This window comes from Aythya ferina (assembly GCF_964211825.1).
Source record: "Aythya ferina genome assembly, chromosome: 16".
NCBI classification, from domain to species: Eukaryota; Metazoa; Chordata; class Aves; order Anseriformes; family Anatidae; genus Aythya; species Aythya ferina.
This window is the reverse complement of record NC_140315.1, coordinates 8003760-8020372: the sequence shown is the minus strand read 5'-3', so window position 1 is coordinate 8020372 and position 16613 is coordinate 8003760. Positions and strand designations below refer to the sequence as shown.

The 16613-nt window shown below is 45.7% G+C and overlaps 1 protein-coding gene across 7 annotated transcripts in view; it reads right to left on the bottom strand.

Moving 5' to 3' along the window:
* Window positions 1-16613, bottom strand: part of NFATC2 (nuclear factor of activated T cells 2) — a 90453-nt gene that overhangs the window by 19586 nt on the left and 54254 nt on the right. For 4 of the 7 annotated variants that reach the window (XM_084537951.1, XM_084537952.1, XM_084537956.1 and 1 more), the window contains exons 8-10: window positions 16205-16331; window positions 13970-14665; window positions 8157-8349 (exon numbers count right to left, since the gene is read on the bottom strand). In XM_084537951.1, coding sequence (XP_084394077.1) covers window positions 8216-8349; window positions 13970-14665; window positions 16205-16331 — 957 coding nt within the window. In that variant the 3' untranslated portion in view covers window positions 8157-8215. Of the gene's footprint in view, window positions 1-7681; window positions 8017-8156; window positions 8350-13969; window positions 14666-16204; window positions 16332-16613 lie in introns of those variants that run through there. The other 3 variants (XM_084537954.1, XM_084537953.1, XM_084537955.1) reach the window with 2 other exon arrangements.

Sequence of the window (16613 nt, the reverse complement as noted above, 5' to 3'; positions counted from 1 at the left end):
TAAACATGTGAAAATGCAGGGATTAAGTAAAGTTAAGGGATGGGGCTTTATTACTGAAATAACTCTTCCCTTTGATAGCTGAACCCCGAGTACTCAGTTTTTAGCCACACAACTCTATTCCATACTAAGTCACTCAGTGACATGGACAAAATCATCCAGCACTGATCAGGTAAACACAACCCCTGCTAAACGTAGCCTGATCGCATCATCGGCCCTTCCACGACTTTCCCCTCCCTCCCAAGCCACGATGCAAACAATGCTGGGTGATTAATAACCCCGATGATGAGAGTTACCAAGTAAGCTCTGACAGAAAGCATAAGCTGTACAAGTGCCTTTGTTGCAGGAGAGGCATTCAGAGGTGTGCTAGGCGGGCACTCAGCACTATCCCACAAACCAACATGAGAAATGCTGGGAGAACAGCAAACTCTGTTTTCCACGTGGCTGGAGAAGCAGTACCTGTGTGTCCCTGGCAGGGGTAGGGCAGGCCGGCAGGCAGTGCCGTGCCCCCGCAGCCCAGCCTCTGCGTGCCCTAAGTCCCGGGGGAAAAGGAGCAGACACAACCCTCTTCAGAGAATCCCTGCCTCCTGCAGATAAGCACATCATAGCAGAAGATAAACAAAGCTGAACAGTAAATGCGTAAATATATAGTGTGGGCTGCTTGGAAGGTCGCTAAGCCAGAGGAGAAGGGATTACTTTAATTTCCCTTTTACCTGGAAACAAAAATAAACTGAGAAAACCAAATAACCTCAGCATCACTTTAAAGGGCTGGAAAAAAAAACCTCTCTGAGAAGGGGGACAGCCGAGAGCGCCTCGCTGGCCGTGTGCTCTTTGCCTTCCCCCATAAGCAGGACTTTGTGTGTCTCGCACCGAGGCTGGCCTGGATGCATGCAGAGCGCGGGAGAGGCGGGCCGAGGAGCGAGGGGACGTGAAGTTTGCTGTGCTGTCCAGAAGATGAAAACACTAGTGCTGTTTATAGAGGGAAACCCAATTCGTCAGCCCAAATGAATTCCTCTGCTAATCCATGCAGGCTTCATGTTTTCCACCAGCCCCAGCCACTGTAAAGACTATCTTTAGGAGGCACAGTGTGTTTGGAAAGGAGCAGCTGGAAAGAGGGGACGTTTATGCCAGCTTGGAAGGCTTTCTGGTATGGAAAAAGAGGAATGCTCTCTTGGGTCTCCCCACAAAATTAAAGCATCTTCATCCAGAGCAAAACGATGCCAAGCACAACAAACAAAAGCGGCTTTCCCCAACTCTCCTGGGCAGCCTCACTCCAGGGTTCACAATGGTTTCCATAGAACTTGTTTTGCTATCAAAACAAATTCGATCTATCCAGGCACGATGGCGCGCGCTGTTTGCTGAAGAAAAGAAAATTCATTTTCTCACTTCTCGGCCTGCCAGAGCATTTTTGTCCAGGTGCCACGGACAGGGACTCCCCGGATAACTGGTGCATCTGCAGGCAGTGCGCATCTCAAAAAGAAAAGAAAAAAAAACTTGAAGAGGTTTTGGTCCATGCACACGGCGTGACGGAGCTCCCGTCGCTGCAGAGGCAGGGGCAGAGCCGGGCCCTGGCTGACTGCTCTCGCTCCTCGGCCTGGCTCAGCCCGAGCCGAGCGTGGCTGTGTGGCAACGCGTGCTTCCTGTAATAAAGCAGCCATCAACTGCGTGCATCTCTCATTGCATCCACGGGAGGAAATGAATGTCTTGTTCTATTGACCACAGTCTGTTGAAATGCTTGTAACTATTACAGTCTAGCTGTGATGAAGGGTTAGATTGCTCGCATGGCCAGGGTACGCGGCCCCTCGAGAGCTGCGCTGGGATGTCACATGCAGGGAAGGCTCCCTCCAGCCCTCCCGCACGGACACTCACGCTCAGCAGTGGTTTCTGAAAAGCAGAGATGATTTTCTGCACGACAGAATAGGCTGGAGGAGCGCTAAAAGCTACATCTACCCCCAAGACCATTAGCAGAACCGCCTGAATTTTGGGTAAGTCTTAATTTTGATCTGAAGCTTGCACTAGTCTGGAAGCTGGGAAGAGCTATGAAATGTCATCAAGCGTAAAACAAAGCCCCATAGATAGTAATTTTGAAAACTGACATAACAATCATTTTGTGGGCTTTTTATTTTATTAGTAACCTATTAAAATATCTGGAAGAAAAAAAGTGTATTAAAATCCACAGTGTTTTTTAAAAGAAAATGTCTGTAGAAGCTCTTTGAAGACGTGAGGCTGCAGGAAGACCTTAGGAGAGCTCCAAGGCAGCCCACCTAGCCAAAAATCTCCCCCCAGGGTTTGTCCGCTGGTAATCAGTCCCCTGACCCTGGTGTGCTTTCCAAGGAAGAAGACGGCACCCCATTCAGAGCAAACTCATGTGTGCATTTCCTTGTGCACAAGGCAAACTGGAATTATTTTAAAGAGAAGAGATGCACAAACCCGAATGTAATTAAATAACTACAAATCTTTAAAGTTCTGCTCTGATTTGCCTCGGTCCTCTGATTTCACCAAGCCAGTTTGCTCCCCAGAACTGCCCTGAGAGGTCAGTGCTCACGTTCACACTGTTTCCAGCCTTCTGCAAGCATCATTTTGTACTATTTACAATTACTTCATATCCAAGGATGTTCAAGTCCTTGGGACGGGAGACTCCTCAAAGCCATACAGACAACTTCCTAGGTTGGCAACTGCTTACCTACAGAAATGCTGGGCCTTATTTGGGGGTTTTTGGCAGACCTGTGAATTGGGTGACTAAAGCTGTGCCCCATGCGCCCCTTTCCCTGCAAGCAGAGGCTGAAGGCGCTGCCCATGGGCAGGCTGGATGCAGAGAGCTGCACAGAGCCTCTGATTTCAGGAGCCCTCCAACACCGGGACCTTCACAGACACCTCCGGAGGAGCACCCAGCAGCCTCCCGGTAGGAGCTGGAATCCCAGAGGGAGCTGGTGAGTACCTGGCCCGAGCACCGGGAGGTGTCTGACCCTAAAGGCAGTACCTGGCACATCACCCAGCTTCCTCCGGCCCTGTGGCTCCCGAGGCTCCCGGAGCTGAGCTCTTACAAAACAACTGACGCCGCGTTGCTCATCGTGCCAGCCAGTTCACCAGGGAGGTTTAACTGTCACAATACTTTCACCACCGAGTCCCATACTTCTGAAGTGGCTCCCCCTTCGTTTAGTCATTCTCACTCTTTCCAAAGAAACTTAGAAACCACCTAAATAAACCAGCACCAATTGAGACACTGCAAATGTCATAAGAGTCATTCATGTGTCTCACTATTTGTCCTACATTTGACTCGATTCATTCACGAATGATGAAGTCATTCATCATTAAGAAACCAAACCAAACCACACCACAATTTGGGAATCTTTGACTAGGCTCCCCTGGCAGAGAAGATCAGAGGGGATGATTGCAAACTCACCCTCCTCTAATTTACAGCTTCTTTCGCCCTGGTCCAAATTATTCTTTGCGCATTAAAAGCGACGGTTCAGAGTCCCCGCACAAAGGAAGAGCAAGCATGAGCACTGAAAAAGGGCTAAACGATGCTGTCACTTTGCTGTGGTATCACCTGGTTACTGCTGCATGGCCTCAAGGTTTTCTGGTCAAGCAGTGCACCCTGGTGCACAAACAGGGCTGGCGTATGTCCGTGCTGCCAGTGCCCCCCCACCAGCCAGGAGTCAAGGCATGGCCAACACAGGCAGCTGGATGGCAGCTCAGGACGGCCCACTCTGACCTTTACTTTGACACCTGACAATTATCCACGTGGAAAAATTCTCCCTCAGATACAAACGTATCCCTCCAGCATCCACGGGCAAAAGTCAATAAGAGTTTTCTCACCACATCTAGTTCAATTACGATTTCACTCTAAAGCAATCGTGTTTGTTCAGCTGAGGGCAGAGTTTAGTCTGTGTTTTGGAATGCAAACAGATTCCAAATTAAAAACCCACAAAAGGACATGGCGTGATTAAAAAGGGAACTGCGTGGATTAGGAGAACCTGCAAGAGGATGAAAAGCATTAGGCCAGCTTCTCACTTAGCGAGTGAGTGTTGCTCTGCTGAGTCACATGGGCATCACCCTTGAAGTCCTTTGATCCTCAGTGCTTTTACTCCAGGTTAGAGTAGCTGCAGATTTAACTCTTCTGTATCTCACAAAATCCACCGGCTAAATCCAACCAAGGTTCAAAGTCAATGTTATCAGGCCATTAGGCACGTGAATAGACAGCTCAGAGATCTAATTGCTGAACAGATTGGAGCCTTTGTAGTAGACGTGCACCTAACTGGAGAACAGGAAAGCTTCCAAAGTCGGGAGTACTTGGATTGAGGGTTTTTGCACAGACCCCTTTCAGAGAGAGGATCCAGCTGTGAAATTCACAGCTGGACGTACGCCCAGATTTCTGTGCTTGCAAAATTGAAGCATGGGGACTTGGAGTGATGACTCAGACACAACTGCATTGTTTATGCATTTTAGGTTGGCTTTTACCTTCCTCTGTTTTCTTCTTGGTAAACACAGAGAAAGAGTGTGAAAGTTAGCAGCTGGATGGAAATTCAAATTAGAAACTAATATGCTGGGAAGGGAGTTTCATGGTCTCCATGAATTTGCTTTGCTCCCCCTATCTCTGCCTCTCCTGCTGGCAGGACTGCAGATGTGCTGCTTGTTTTTCAAATCACAGAAGTAGGAATGACCTATTAGGTCATTTAGTACCTCTCATAGCCAATGCAGAATTGTCTTCTTGTGCATTTGTCCAGTCTGCTTTTAAAATTCCTCTAAAAACACACTGCATCCAAATTAGAGCAGAGAAGTCTCTTGGAACTGGTGAGTAAGCAGCACTATAAAATGATCTGGGAGTGTAAGGCCACAGCAGCTTCTGCTGGGCAGAAAAGCTCTCACTAATTGGAGCTAAATTAGCTCTCGTTATTTAGAGCTCTTGTATGAATACTGTGTTTCATGGGAAGGTCAGATGATTTGTCCTCATTTTTTAAATGCTCAGGGATTTACAAATATTCAGGATTGTATTTTTTAAGAAATAATGTATGAAAACCAGGTGGGAAAAAAAAAGAATTTTAAATCAACAACCTATAAGGCTTCATTCTTGTATGAAAAAAAAAATCTGTATGGACCAGAAGCCCCACACCAGCTCTCCACACTGCCTGGCAGTACTCAGCTGGAGGGGTTCTGTTTGTGTGAGTAACGCTGCAAATCCAGCTATTCTTCTGTAGCTTTAGACTTTACAACCGGCTTTCAGTTTGCACCATAAATAGCCTGTATATCTTTAAGATGGCTAATTTTGCCAGGCATCCTATTTCACAATACTTAAACGTGCAGATGTTGTCCAAACTTTTCAAAGCAGCAGGGCTCTTTGCAGCTGCTTGCAAGATTTCAGAAGCGCAGTCTGAAGACGCCTTGAGCTGCCTGTTCGCTCGCCCTCTCAGCAGGAGCAAATCCCCCCATTACACTGTGCTGGAAGGGGAGAAAACTTCCTTCTCCTACCTTTGCACATTCTTAACACGAACTCGCTTTGTAACAAATGAAACTGCAAAGAGCAGCAACGCCAAATGCAGGCGCTCAGGGCTCATGAGTCGGGCACCTAATAATCATGAGATTGGTTTTAAAAGTAGGCAATCACCCCCCCACTTCCAAAATGGCATCATTTTTTTGCCTGCCTGGATTTTGAAAGATCAAAACACCGAGGCTCCTAATTCTAATGTTTTGTATTTTCTTGGCTTGGACTTTAAAAGATCACTAAGAGAAAAAACCTCTCTTATTTTGCTGCAGTCACCTGCACAGGGACTTGAAATCACTACGAAAATTCCAGGGCTCACCATGAAATTGCAAAGAATGAGCAAAATCTTTGTGCTGCCATGTGGACACATGCCTGTGCACTGGTTACATGCATATTCAATTACACAGTACTAATTTTAAAGGGGAGATAACAAGATAAGCCGCGAGGACAAGTACACACCTATCTGCTAGAGCACCTCTCAGGGAGGGCACAGCTCCCCCCAGCAGTGCATCTATTTAATAAATGAATCCAGCACATTGCATCATCTTTGCTGGGAGTTACCGACATCAGGATTCATTTAGAGGTGGTGAAGGCACAGAGCTGAGCTGCTGCAATTACTGCCCGTGTTGCGTGTGTCAATCCATCGGGCTACGCAGGCTGCAGCTATCCCTGCAAGCTCGGCCAGCTGAGCAGCACTGGTGCTGTGTGAAGTCCTCCCCATGTGGACACACAAAAGGCTTTCAGGGGAGCAGCTGGTGGTGGTTCCCTGCCTTGGCACCGGCCGTGCTGATCCCAGCGCTTTTACACCGACGGAGCTGTGTCTCTACAAGGGCTCATACCATAATAGCTGTGTTAGCAAAAGAAAAAAACTCAACCACCTTAACCAGCATAGCTCTGTGGTGAGCTGCCTAAGTGTAAATCAAGCCTCGTTAAAGGCTTCCAGAAAGCGCTCCTCTGGTTCGAGGCAAAACGGTGAATTCGGCTCCAGAAGGAGTTCACCCCTTTCCCTGCTTTTGCACACTTTTCTTATAAATGAGCTACCTGCACATTTCTTGCGTCTCATTTCCAAAGACCCATTTAAAAATAATATTGTCAAAACAGTCATGACTTTGCCTGAACTAAAAGACTTTCTGTGTAGAGCCCTCAGTGGCACCCCCAGCTGACAGGAAGACCACTGATTCATTTTTCTTACACCCTGTATTTGCTCGTGTGACAGCTTTGCTCTTTCTCCAAGATTTCCCCAAGAAACGAGGGTGTTTCTAACAGCCACACCTGTTCTCAGTGACAGGTAACATATTGCTTGCCAGCAGGCACTCATTCACTTCTAGAAAGCGGATAGCACACTTTGATATACACGCTATGAAAAGAGTGAGTCTGATGGAAAGACAGAAAAAGGAGCAAGTAGCTCTGCCATGCCTCCCGTCGTTCTGCATCACCTTGGGCAACTCAGCAGCTCCGTGCCCTGCTTCGGCCATCTGTAAGAGCCAGGGAAAAGCTTTGCCTGCTTCCTTCTGCTCTGGAATTGTTTTAGTTCGTTACTGTTCCTCCGCACTGAATGAGCAGTGTCACCGGACTAACAAATGTTATTGTTGTTATCCCTTTAAACTGAAAGTGGATTGAAGGAATAAAAGTAGATGCATGGTCTGTTTTGGCAGATGGCTTCCAACAGATGGGTGTCTATGGTCGTCTTTATAAGAGCTGTCTGCTGTCTGTGATTCAGACCGTCTAAGGAATGCCATGAGCGTGGAGTAAATGGACAGCAAGTCTGGGAAAGGACTTTATTGTGGTTTAGAAGCTTTCAATTCCCAACTGCATGAACAAGTTCTTTTTTTCAAGTAGTTCTGCCAGTATTTCAAAACTATCGTTGCAAATTGCTCGATGCCTTCTGAAAACGAAGCGCTTTCTGCTGATAACAGCCCGCTGCTTACATCTTCAAATGGTGGCATGCCTTCCACCAGCAAATCGCCAGGACTGGGCTTTCTTGTCTTGCTGCAAGGGCTGCTGGTGGGACCCTGCCCACTGAGGCACGGAGCAAGCTTTCACGTACCCATCCTGCACTGTCAGTTCTTGGCGGCGGTGCCTGTGGTCTCCTAATGGAGTCTGCATGTTCTTTTGAACAGGAAACGCTTTGTAACACAACTTGCCTGTGGGCACTTACTGCACCAATTAAAGATTCCTGAGCTCGAGAACAAAGAGGTGCCAGTGGAACTATGGTTTTAATCACTTGATTCATTTTCTTCCTTCCTCCACTGCTGATTTTAGATGTATGTGTGTGTTTTTTTTTTTTCTCACTTTGCTTTGTTTTGCATGTTTTTAGGTGGCAGGACAGCCATTCAGAAGAACTACTGGGAAAAGAGCGTTTTTGAAAAAGGGCTGAATTTTCAAATAGTGAATAATTTCTAGAGGTGAAGAGCAACATCAGATGCCAGTCTGCCATAACAACACAGATACGTAGCTCTTATTCAAGTATGCAGCCATTTTTTTTCTTCCTGACAGTCCATGTGAGTTTTAGTAACATGAAATAATTAAATGCTTAACTGTACTAGGAGAAAGGATAACACGATTCATTTTATTAATGGTAAACTGAGGTACAGAGGAGTAAAATACGTTGCTGAAAGACCATGCTCAGACACAATCCAGACCTGCCTCTTGATAGAATGATCCTTCTAATTCCTACCAGCAGACCATGGGCTCTGGGGACAGAGCCACCTTTTTGTTCTTTTTTTCAGATCACACCTAGCAAAAGCAAGACTCTGGAGCATGAATGGGGGACTTAGATCCTAACACAAGCACACAATAACAGTGATCCAGAAATAAAGCATGTAGTGTACCCAAGGAGTGGCATCGAGTCACAGTCGAGAACAGAAAATCTGGAATAAAGTGAGTCAGAGCATCAGGAATGAGTCTGATGAAAACCCTGATTTGCTAGAGTGCTTGAGCAAAACACAGTGGAGAACGTACATGCTTCACTCTTAGTCAAACCCTGTCTGAGCAGAAATGACCACACCTTCTATGAAAAGTAGTTCTAATTAAGAACAGAGCGTGGCTTTTTTTGGTGCAAACTGTTGCCCTTACTGAACGACAGCCCATTTGCAACATGCAAATGCCCTCCTGTCTAAAGCACCAGGAAACAGGAACGTTTCCCCCTGCCCTGGATCGCTCTTCTCCTCCGTGCATTTGATGAGTGTAGATGCATGATGAAGACAAATATAAATCAAACTGAATCGTGTTCCCACAGCCACCATCTTCTGTGCTTCCTGGCCAGGAGATCAATACAGTGCTAAAATAGAAAGGCAGCTTCTCTGCAGCTGGCCGGATCCCTGCTCTCTCTTAGTTCTGCTCCGCTGCTCTAGAATGCACGGAGGGTGTAAATTGCCTTCACCTTGCAGCTGAGGTTCCCCCAGCACAGGGAAATCCCCAGCTGGCACCAAGCTGAGGGGGCCGGTGGCTCTGTGCCACCCTTACCGTGCAGGGACTGCGGAGGGTGAGGATGCTGGTGCCATGCTGCCACCTGAGCTGAAACCCCAAAAGACTTCTGGCTTTGAGTTGGGGACAGTGCCCTGCAGACAGCGGCAGAGCATCCTCCTTCCCCCAGGCTGTGCTCACCCTCTCCTCTCACCCACACACGTGTCGGTGGATGCACGCTCCCGAGGCACCTGTGGGACCGGCACAGATACAGAGTGGGCAGCGAGAGACCAGCGCTGGCAGAAAGGAGGTCAGAGCCCAGCTGCTGATGATGCAGGGCTGACACAGGAGCTTTGCTTCCCCAGGGGAGCTGGGGTTTCCTGGAGGTGCTGAGCCCTGGGCCTGACAGCTACGTGGTTACACAGAAAAAGCGGCTCAGAAAAGATTTTTCCTGTCCATGGAGGAAAGAAGAGATTTGCATTTGATTTCATGCCGCCGCGGGTTCAGACTGCGCATTTTCTTGCAGTTGAATGAAAGAAAGAACACAAAAAGAAAGAGGAGAGACCTGGCACATTCCGAGTAAGGGCAATGGTTCCTGTGGTGGCGAGCAGAACTCCCAAACTAACAGGCTGCTCATAGTGAAGGTGGTTGAAAGTGCCGGGTGATTTACAGGCACCACACTGCACACCCTACAAATTCATTTTCTGAAGAACTATCTGCCACATCTGAAATTTTCTGTGAAATACATGAATTCACTCTAAAGCATCTCTGCTGATCGGCAGTCTGATTAACCACTACACACCATCTGCCTTGCTTCTCTCCTCCCCATTAAAGTTACTGGCGCACCAAAAATAATTTAGAGATCCTGTATCAAACAGACAGTTCTGGGTGTCAGATGTGGTTAGATAGCTATCATTTGAATAATGACAATCATTTTTCTTTGTAAAGTAAAAAGTGCACAACATGACAGCTGAACCTAAAGGAAGGACTGAACCCGAGGCAGGCAAGTTGGTAACATGCAAGACAACAGCTACACGTCTGTTTGGTTGTATAGGGGAAGATCTAACCCTGTGCTTTACACCAAACCTCTACGAGGCACTTGCAGATCGTGTCGCACCAGAGAGCTTTGTCTGTGATGCATTTCCCCTCCTGTTGCTCTTGTCACACGATCTCTGTCTCTCTGTGTCCCAGATGGGGACTGCAGCACCCGGCGGCTGAGCGGCTGCCCCGGGCTGTGCAGCAACCCCCAGGCTCTGCAGCAGGGGCACAGGGAACGGCCACAGCCCCCAGCCCCCCTCACCCTCGCTCTCCACCCTGCCCCTACAGAAGTCAGCACCAATGGATTTGGGATGGTGTTGGAAATAATTATTATTTTTTTTTAACAGGACTTTTGCTTTAAATAGCTAAGCCAATTGTTCTGAACGTCCCGGAAGAAGGCAGCTCTACTCGGTAAGGTTTTGTGCTTGGTGGTGTAGCTTTTACCACTGTGGCTGGCTCTGGTTATGAACAATATGAAAATGAGGCCTCATCTGAAACATGCTGAGCACTCTCTTTTCCTGCAGTATTCACTTCATTTGAACTAACTAATCACTTCTTGCCAGCATTATCTGTTGTGTCCTGAAGGTTTTCCTGACCATGGCTCATCCTCTCTCCCAAAATATTCCCAACAGCAATGGGTCTCTGAGGCAGAAGTGAGTAACAATGGCTTCTCTGCCAATCTTTCATGAGTAGTCCTTTCCTCTGGGGATTTCTCTCTACCTTTTTTCATATCAGAAAGTTACAGATCTATTTATATTGTTTGTTTGTTTTTTTTGGACAGAGAGATAGTGTCCAGAGGAATATGTATATGGAGATACACATATGGGAGGCAACATCCAACCTACATCTGTCTCCCTGCTGGCTGCTTTTCCCAACACAGCCTCTAGGACTTGAGGCTCCAGCCTTCCTTCCAGCAGCCCCACACTTTGCCACTTGGCCTTGCAGGGGTAAAGTGAGAAATTGCAAGGGGGCTGCACAGGCTGGGCAGGGCACCTGCTGCCCTAAGGTAGCACAGGTAAGAGGAGAAAAGGACGAAGGTTTCCTTCAAACAAAGCACGTGACAGATCTCCACATCTGCAGTACGGCCAGAAACGTGTCACAGACATGCTGAAGTTGTCACTAAGGTACCCAGTACGGCTGGCACCAGGTGTGCAGCCGCTATGCACAGAGCTCCTTGCACACAGCACAGGCAAGCTGAGCAGACAGGCAAATGTTTGCCATCACCTGCCTTAAGGTCCTCACTGTTTTGGCTGTGCTGCTGATGCTACTACAGTCACATGTTTGACAGTAATCCTCCTGTGGAGGTGGGACTGGCTGTTATCTTTACATGGCAGGATGCACAGAGAGATTAGGCGTGCTAAGCCCCGATCTTATGTGCCCCGTGGAGCAGTGAAGACTGAGGAAAGAACAAACCATGGGCTCAGAAAGAAGGCCAAATATCTTTTTTTTTTTTTTTTTTTTTTTTTTTCCAGCAGTAGCAGAGAAGAAAATAGTGAAGGGTCCTGCCAGCAATGGCAGTTTGAAGAAGTAAATAGAAACAGTAATTGTGTTATCTATGAGGTGTTATTCTTGGTCACTTCCAGGAGAGCTCAAACAATGGGACACTGTACCCTCTATGAGAGGGAACAGCTCCAGGAATGAGGAACTGAGGGAGCAGGGCTCGTCCCAGGTCACACAAGAAGTTCATGGCAGAGCTGAGAATAGAAGCAAAGCCCAGAACTGCAGGGCTGTGCGTTAACCACGAAGGCAGAGGACGAGAGCTGAGAAGAGGAGGTCAGAACTACAGAGAGGGTCGAAAGCTGGACTGTCAGCAGAAATATGGAGAAAGAAGAACAACGAGGAGGGAGGAGGAAGATGGGGGAAGGGAAGAGGAAAGAAGGGAAGCGAGACACACCAAAACAGCCATTGCCTCGGAGTCTGTACAGCAGTGGCACTGCAGCGCACTCATGCCAAGCCTAGCTGGGGAACCATCAGCTCAGCATCTATCCACGAAAAATCACAGCAAGGCCTTACAGCTCACTTTATCTCGGAATAGCTTTCTGGATAAAAGGGATTTGAGGGTAAAGCCTCCATAATCCTTTGGGTTTGGTTTCTTTTAATACTATAAAGCACAAAAATAAACTTTCTAGTTAGGAAAAATATGGCTTTTGTTATGTTCTGAGTCATTTTCCCCCAGCAGCAAACAGAGTGGCTTTTCAATTCAAGCCTTGAACATTTCAGAATCAAATGTTTTGCAAAGTCCTAAAGTAAATCACAGTTTTCCAAGTCAGACTTCTAACTAATGTATACTCACTGAGGTCAGTAAGGAGGCTGCATGCAACCAAACTCACCTTGCTCGACTTGAGTGGCAGAATTGATAAATTAATCTCTAGTCTGAGATCAGTTTGGAATGACCCAGTCAGCCAAGCAGAAGCCTGGAATTTCATTTCTAACTTGCTGCTATTCTGCCTAATGGCTCACAGGTCAAGCACATCCCCTGTGAGCCATGCTCTATTTACATGTTTCTGGCCTGATTCAAAACCCATTGAAATTAATTTTGCAGTCCATTTTGGGAGTTCATTTAAGTGGACTTTGGCTCTAGTCTGAAGTCTGCTAGCTTTAACTTCAAGTTTCATTCTTTTTATTTATTTTACAAGGTTTGTACTGAGTATTTGTAGAGATGTGGAAGAAGCTCTCAGTTTCTCATAGTAAAGGTACCTCAGAACAGAGTGTTCAGTTTTATCACCAGAAAGATTATCTTGCTTTCTTATCATGCCCCATTCCCTGAACAGGAAGTGGATTTTTCTTAGCTGTTTTCTTGCAGATCTAGCAAATCTCCTCCTAAATCAAATTTGCAGTTAAAGCCCAATTCAACACTCCTCTTCAGACAAGGATACTAGTAAAAACTCTCCAGATTTTACAGCCATGGCACTCAAAATGTGTCACCTGCATTTCAAACAGAGAGAAACGGCCTCAACTGCTCAACTAACAGGCTCTACTCTGCCCACAAAAGCAGCAATGAAGACTGGGAAGACTGTAGATGACACAACCACAGAGCACTCAGTACCTGAATCTAAGAAAACAAAACTTCCATGGGCACAATTTCACAACTCTAGGTAGGTAACTGCAGGAAAAATCCCAGGCCACTGGGTGCTTGCAAACCACATAACTGTGCACATTCATGGGATCAAATCATGCATGCAGTTACCTAGACTGTAAGGACAGGAGCAGTGAATATATGTGAGAATCAGGTCTGTACACTATGAATAAGAGCACCATATATTTGCAGCAATACATCCAGCAACTGCACTCTGCTCCACTAAAATCAATGTAGGTTTTGCTGCTCGCCTTTATGATTGCAGCGGCCAGCTGCAAATACTAACTTTGCATTGATTTCCTCTTGCAAGGAACAGTGACACTACTTTAATGAAAGAACCAATCAACCAGTTTGCCAATAGCTGCCTACCTAAGAATAAGCAGAATATGTTCAAAGAAAGCTTTACTCTATCTTATATTCATTCCTACAGGCTAAATCTGCTGGGCTCACCACAAAGAAACAGCATTGTTTTACTTATCAATGTCCTACTGTTCATCTAGAACATCTGCAATAGTTTTGCCTGCAGCACTACCCCATTCATTACAGGCCTTGATAGACTCTTCAATGGGCTTTTTTTGGTACAAAATGTACAAAAGCGTTTTACAGAGTGGACTTTGCCCTGATATGAATAATAAAAAATAATTTAAAAGTGCATTTTGTTTCAGTTTCTCCATTTTTCAAACTAATGCTTGGCAAAGGGAAACAAAATGGCAACAGCTTGAAACCTGACAGCTCACTCCATGTCACAAAGCAAGACTGAAGGTTTCTGCAGAACACTCTGTTTTTTTGCTCATTTGCCAGAGTCCATTGCCATCTACCCAAAATGCAACTGATGAAAGACCAAAACTTACTTTTATGAGCAAACAGCAAATACACGTCGAAAGAAGGCCACATTGTTTTTGTGACAAGGAACAGGTGGGAACTTTCCCCCTCCCTCCAATGAACCCATACAAGTGATGAGCAATGCTTACCGTCATCCAGGTACGCTTGGTCCAGGTTCTGTTCCTGTTTAATAGTGACTCCAGCTGGTAATACTTCTTTCTGGTCACTGACTGGTGGTCCATTTTTCGCTGCTCGTTGGCCTGAAGCTGTCTGCTGCTGGATCACGGTAGGATATGAACTCGGACTTAACCTTTGTGCTTGACTAACTTGGGGCTGGCTGGGTCTTGCAACATTGGACGTGAAATTTTCACAGCACATGATGTGCTGAAATTCCTGGTGACTTCCACACCTCAGCTGCTGGTTGGTTGGAGAATAGTGAATCACTGGAGAGGACTGCTGGTTGCCTGGAGAGTGGTGGAGCACTGCTGAAGTTTGGCCTGGGGAACCAGTGTGCACCAGCACCGACCTATGGGCATCTGAAATAGCAACCGGTGTAGCCATCAGACTGGATTGCTGGTAGCCCAGTTGGCTTGGGCTAAGGCTCTTGCTTCTTTGGTATATTACAGCAGCCGGATTCTGCTGATGGTATCGCGAATCAGGAGAAGAAAGGCCTGAGCGCAACTGCTGGCAGGGAGCCATAGTGGCCACAAGACAGGAAGGGGATTCGGTGACCATTGTGTGCTGTGAATAGTAGGGCTGTGTAACTGTTCCCAGACCACTGTGTACTGTATTGCAGATTAAGGCTGGATCATAGTCATCAATGGGCTCTGTTTTGATTGATGGTACTAGAACAAAGCATGCAAAGGACGTTATTTGTAACAGGCTGATGAGGAACAGAGAGGTTTTCCTTGGAGTAATAAGAAACTTAGGCCATTTACAAGATTTGCATGTGCGAGCTCATATCTCACAGGCATTGAGCTTAATAAATACGCAAACAAGGGAGGCTTTCTCTTGAAAGAGCTTTGTGCTAAGATATTCCTGAAAATCTTTAATCAACTATTTAACCACAAATTTCTGAAATTTGGAAAGTGCAATATTTTAGCTCATATATTAACTCATTGAAGGGCCATTCTGAAAAATACGCAAAAAAACAAGCCCATAAGTGTTTCTTGTAGTACTTGCATCTCAAAGCAAGACTGAGTAAATAGAAATCCTATGATGTAAAGAACTACTAATTTTTCTGTCAAACATTTAGCTAGTGACCAAACGCAGTATCTAATTATTTTAGGGCTTTCTTTTAGTTCCTTTGTTACATGTAACTTCCCCAGCAGAGAGCTGACGACCTCTTGGACACCATCGTTTAAAAGACCATGATTTAGTAGAAGTTGTATGAATCTCGGTGTGGAAAAATGATGGTCCTCTAAAGACAAATTCTGACATTTCTAATGCTTATTCTGTCAAATCTTCACTAAAATCTGATACAGAAATACCACGCAATGGAAACCATATAATGGTCATGCAACAGGGTTATTTTGGGGAAGTATAAGGTTTTCTACTCTGAAGTGGTCTCTTTCAGAGATTGTATTGAAATAGTATTGTACTCCTCAATACTGTTCTCCTATTCCACAGGAGAACAATTTAGCAACTATATGAAACCTTTGTATCAGTGATGTTCTAATACAGTTCTTAAATTTGGGGAGAGAACCAAAAATTTTTATAGGCTGGAGAAGACTGAAATAAGAACCAGAATGAATGTTTGCCTGTCCTTAGAAACCAGCCAAATTAAGACATCATTTTAAAGCTTGCAAAAAATCTGGTACTATTATTTTATGCTTTCTGGTTTCCACAAGCACAATACTCCAATTTTCTCACAATATTTTTATCCCAGCCAAAGCTGAGAAATTCTGGGAATCTCATTAGTAATCCTGTTGCGTTTATTGTGAGATTGCTCACCAGTTCCCAAGAGGAAGAACATCAGAAAAGCATTCATATTTTTCTCAACCAGCCTCATTCTGAAGAATATATATTGCTCTTCTTCCTCCTTACCAAGCCCTTGTTACATTTTCCCAGATCTGATGTTATCTTAGTGTCGTACACGTCAACTGTGTACTGCTCCCACTGAAGTTGCTGGCAAACTCCCATCAAGTGAATAAGGCAGAACCAGCTCATTGCCAAGATAACTGTCCCCTTAAATTTATGGGAAATTCCTGATCCTAAATCACATGCACCCTTTAAACCAAACAGTAGCTGAAGCTTAGTTGCACTCAACTGAATTAAAACAGTAAAATTTAGATTCTCAGGTAATGGCAACAAAACAACATAGCAGAAAATAAAATCTCGCTCTTGAGGACAAGGCAACCACTTGCTCTGTCCTTGGCAATTACCTGGGTGATAGGTAAAATGCTGGGGCTGGCTTCTTTTTCTTTTACCATTGATGACATAAAAATTCACCTTCACAGGTGTGCGAATGTGCTTGTTCCGGTACTCTGGTATTTCTACAAAAAGCATGCTCTGAAACAATGAAAGGTGACAGTGCAGAGTTAGTAACTGAGGCTGACAGCAGATTGTTGGGTGTGTCTCTTGCATTACGTGGTCAGAGATACAGGAAGAGAAACCTCCCTGTTCATCCCTTCAAAGAAGGGTATGTGAGGAAGAAAGGAAAAAAGGGCAGATGGTGAAAAACTGCCAAGATTTTTGGTATTATGGTTTCTAAGTACTGCATCCTCTGTGGTGCTTGATGTTGTCCTGAACTTGGAGAGAGAAGTCTCAGCTACAAATAAAACACACAGAATG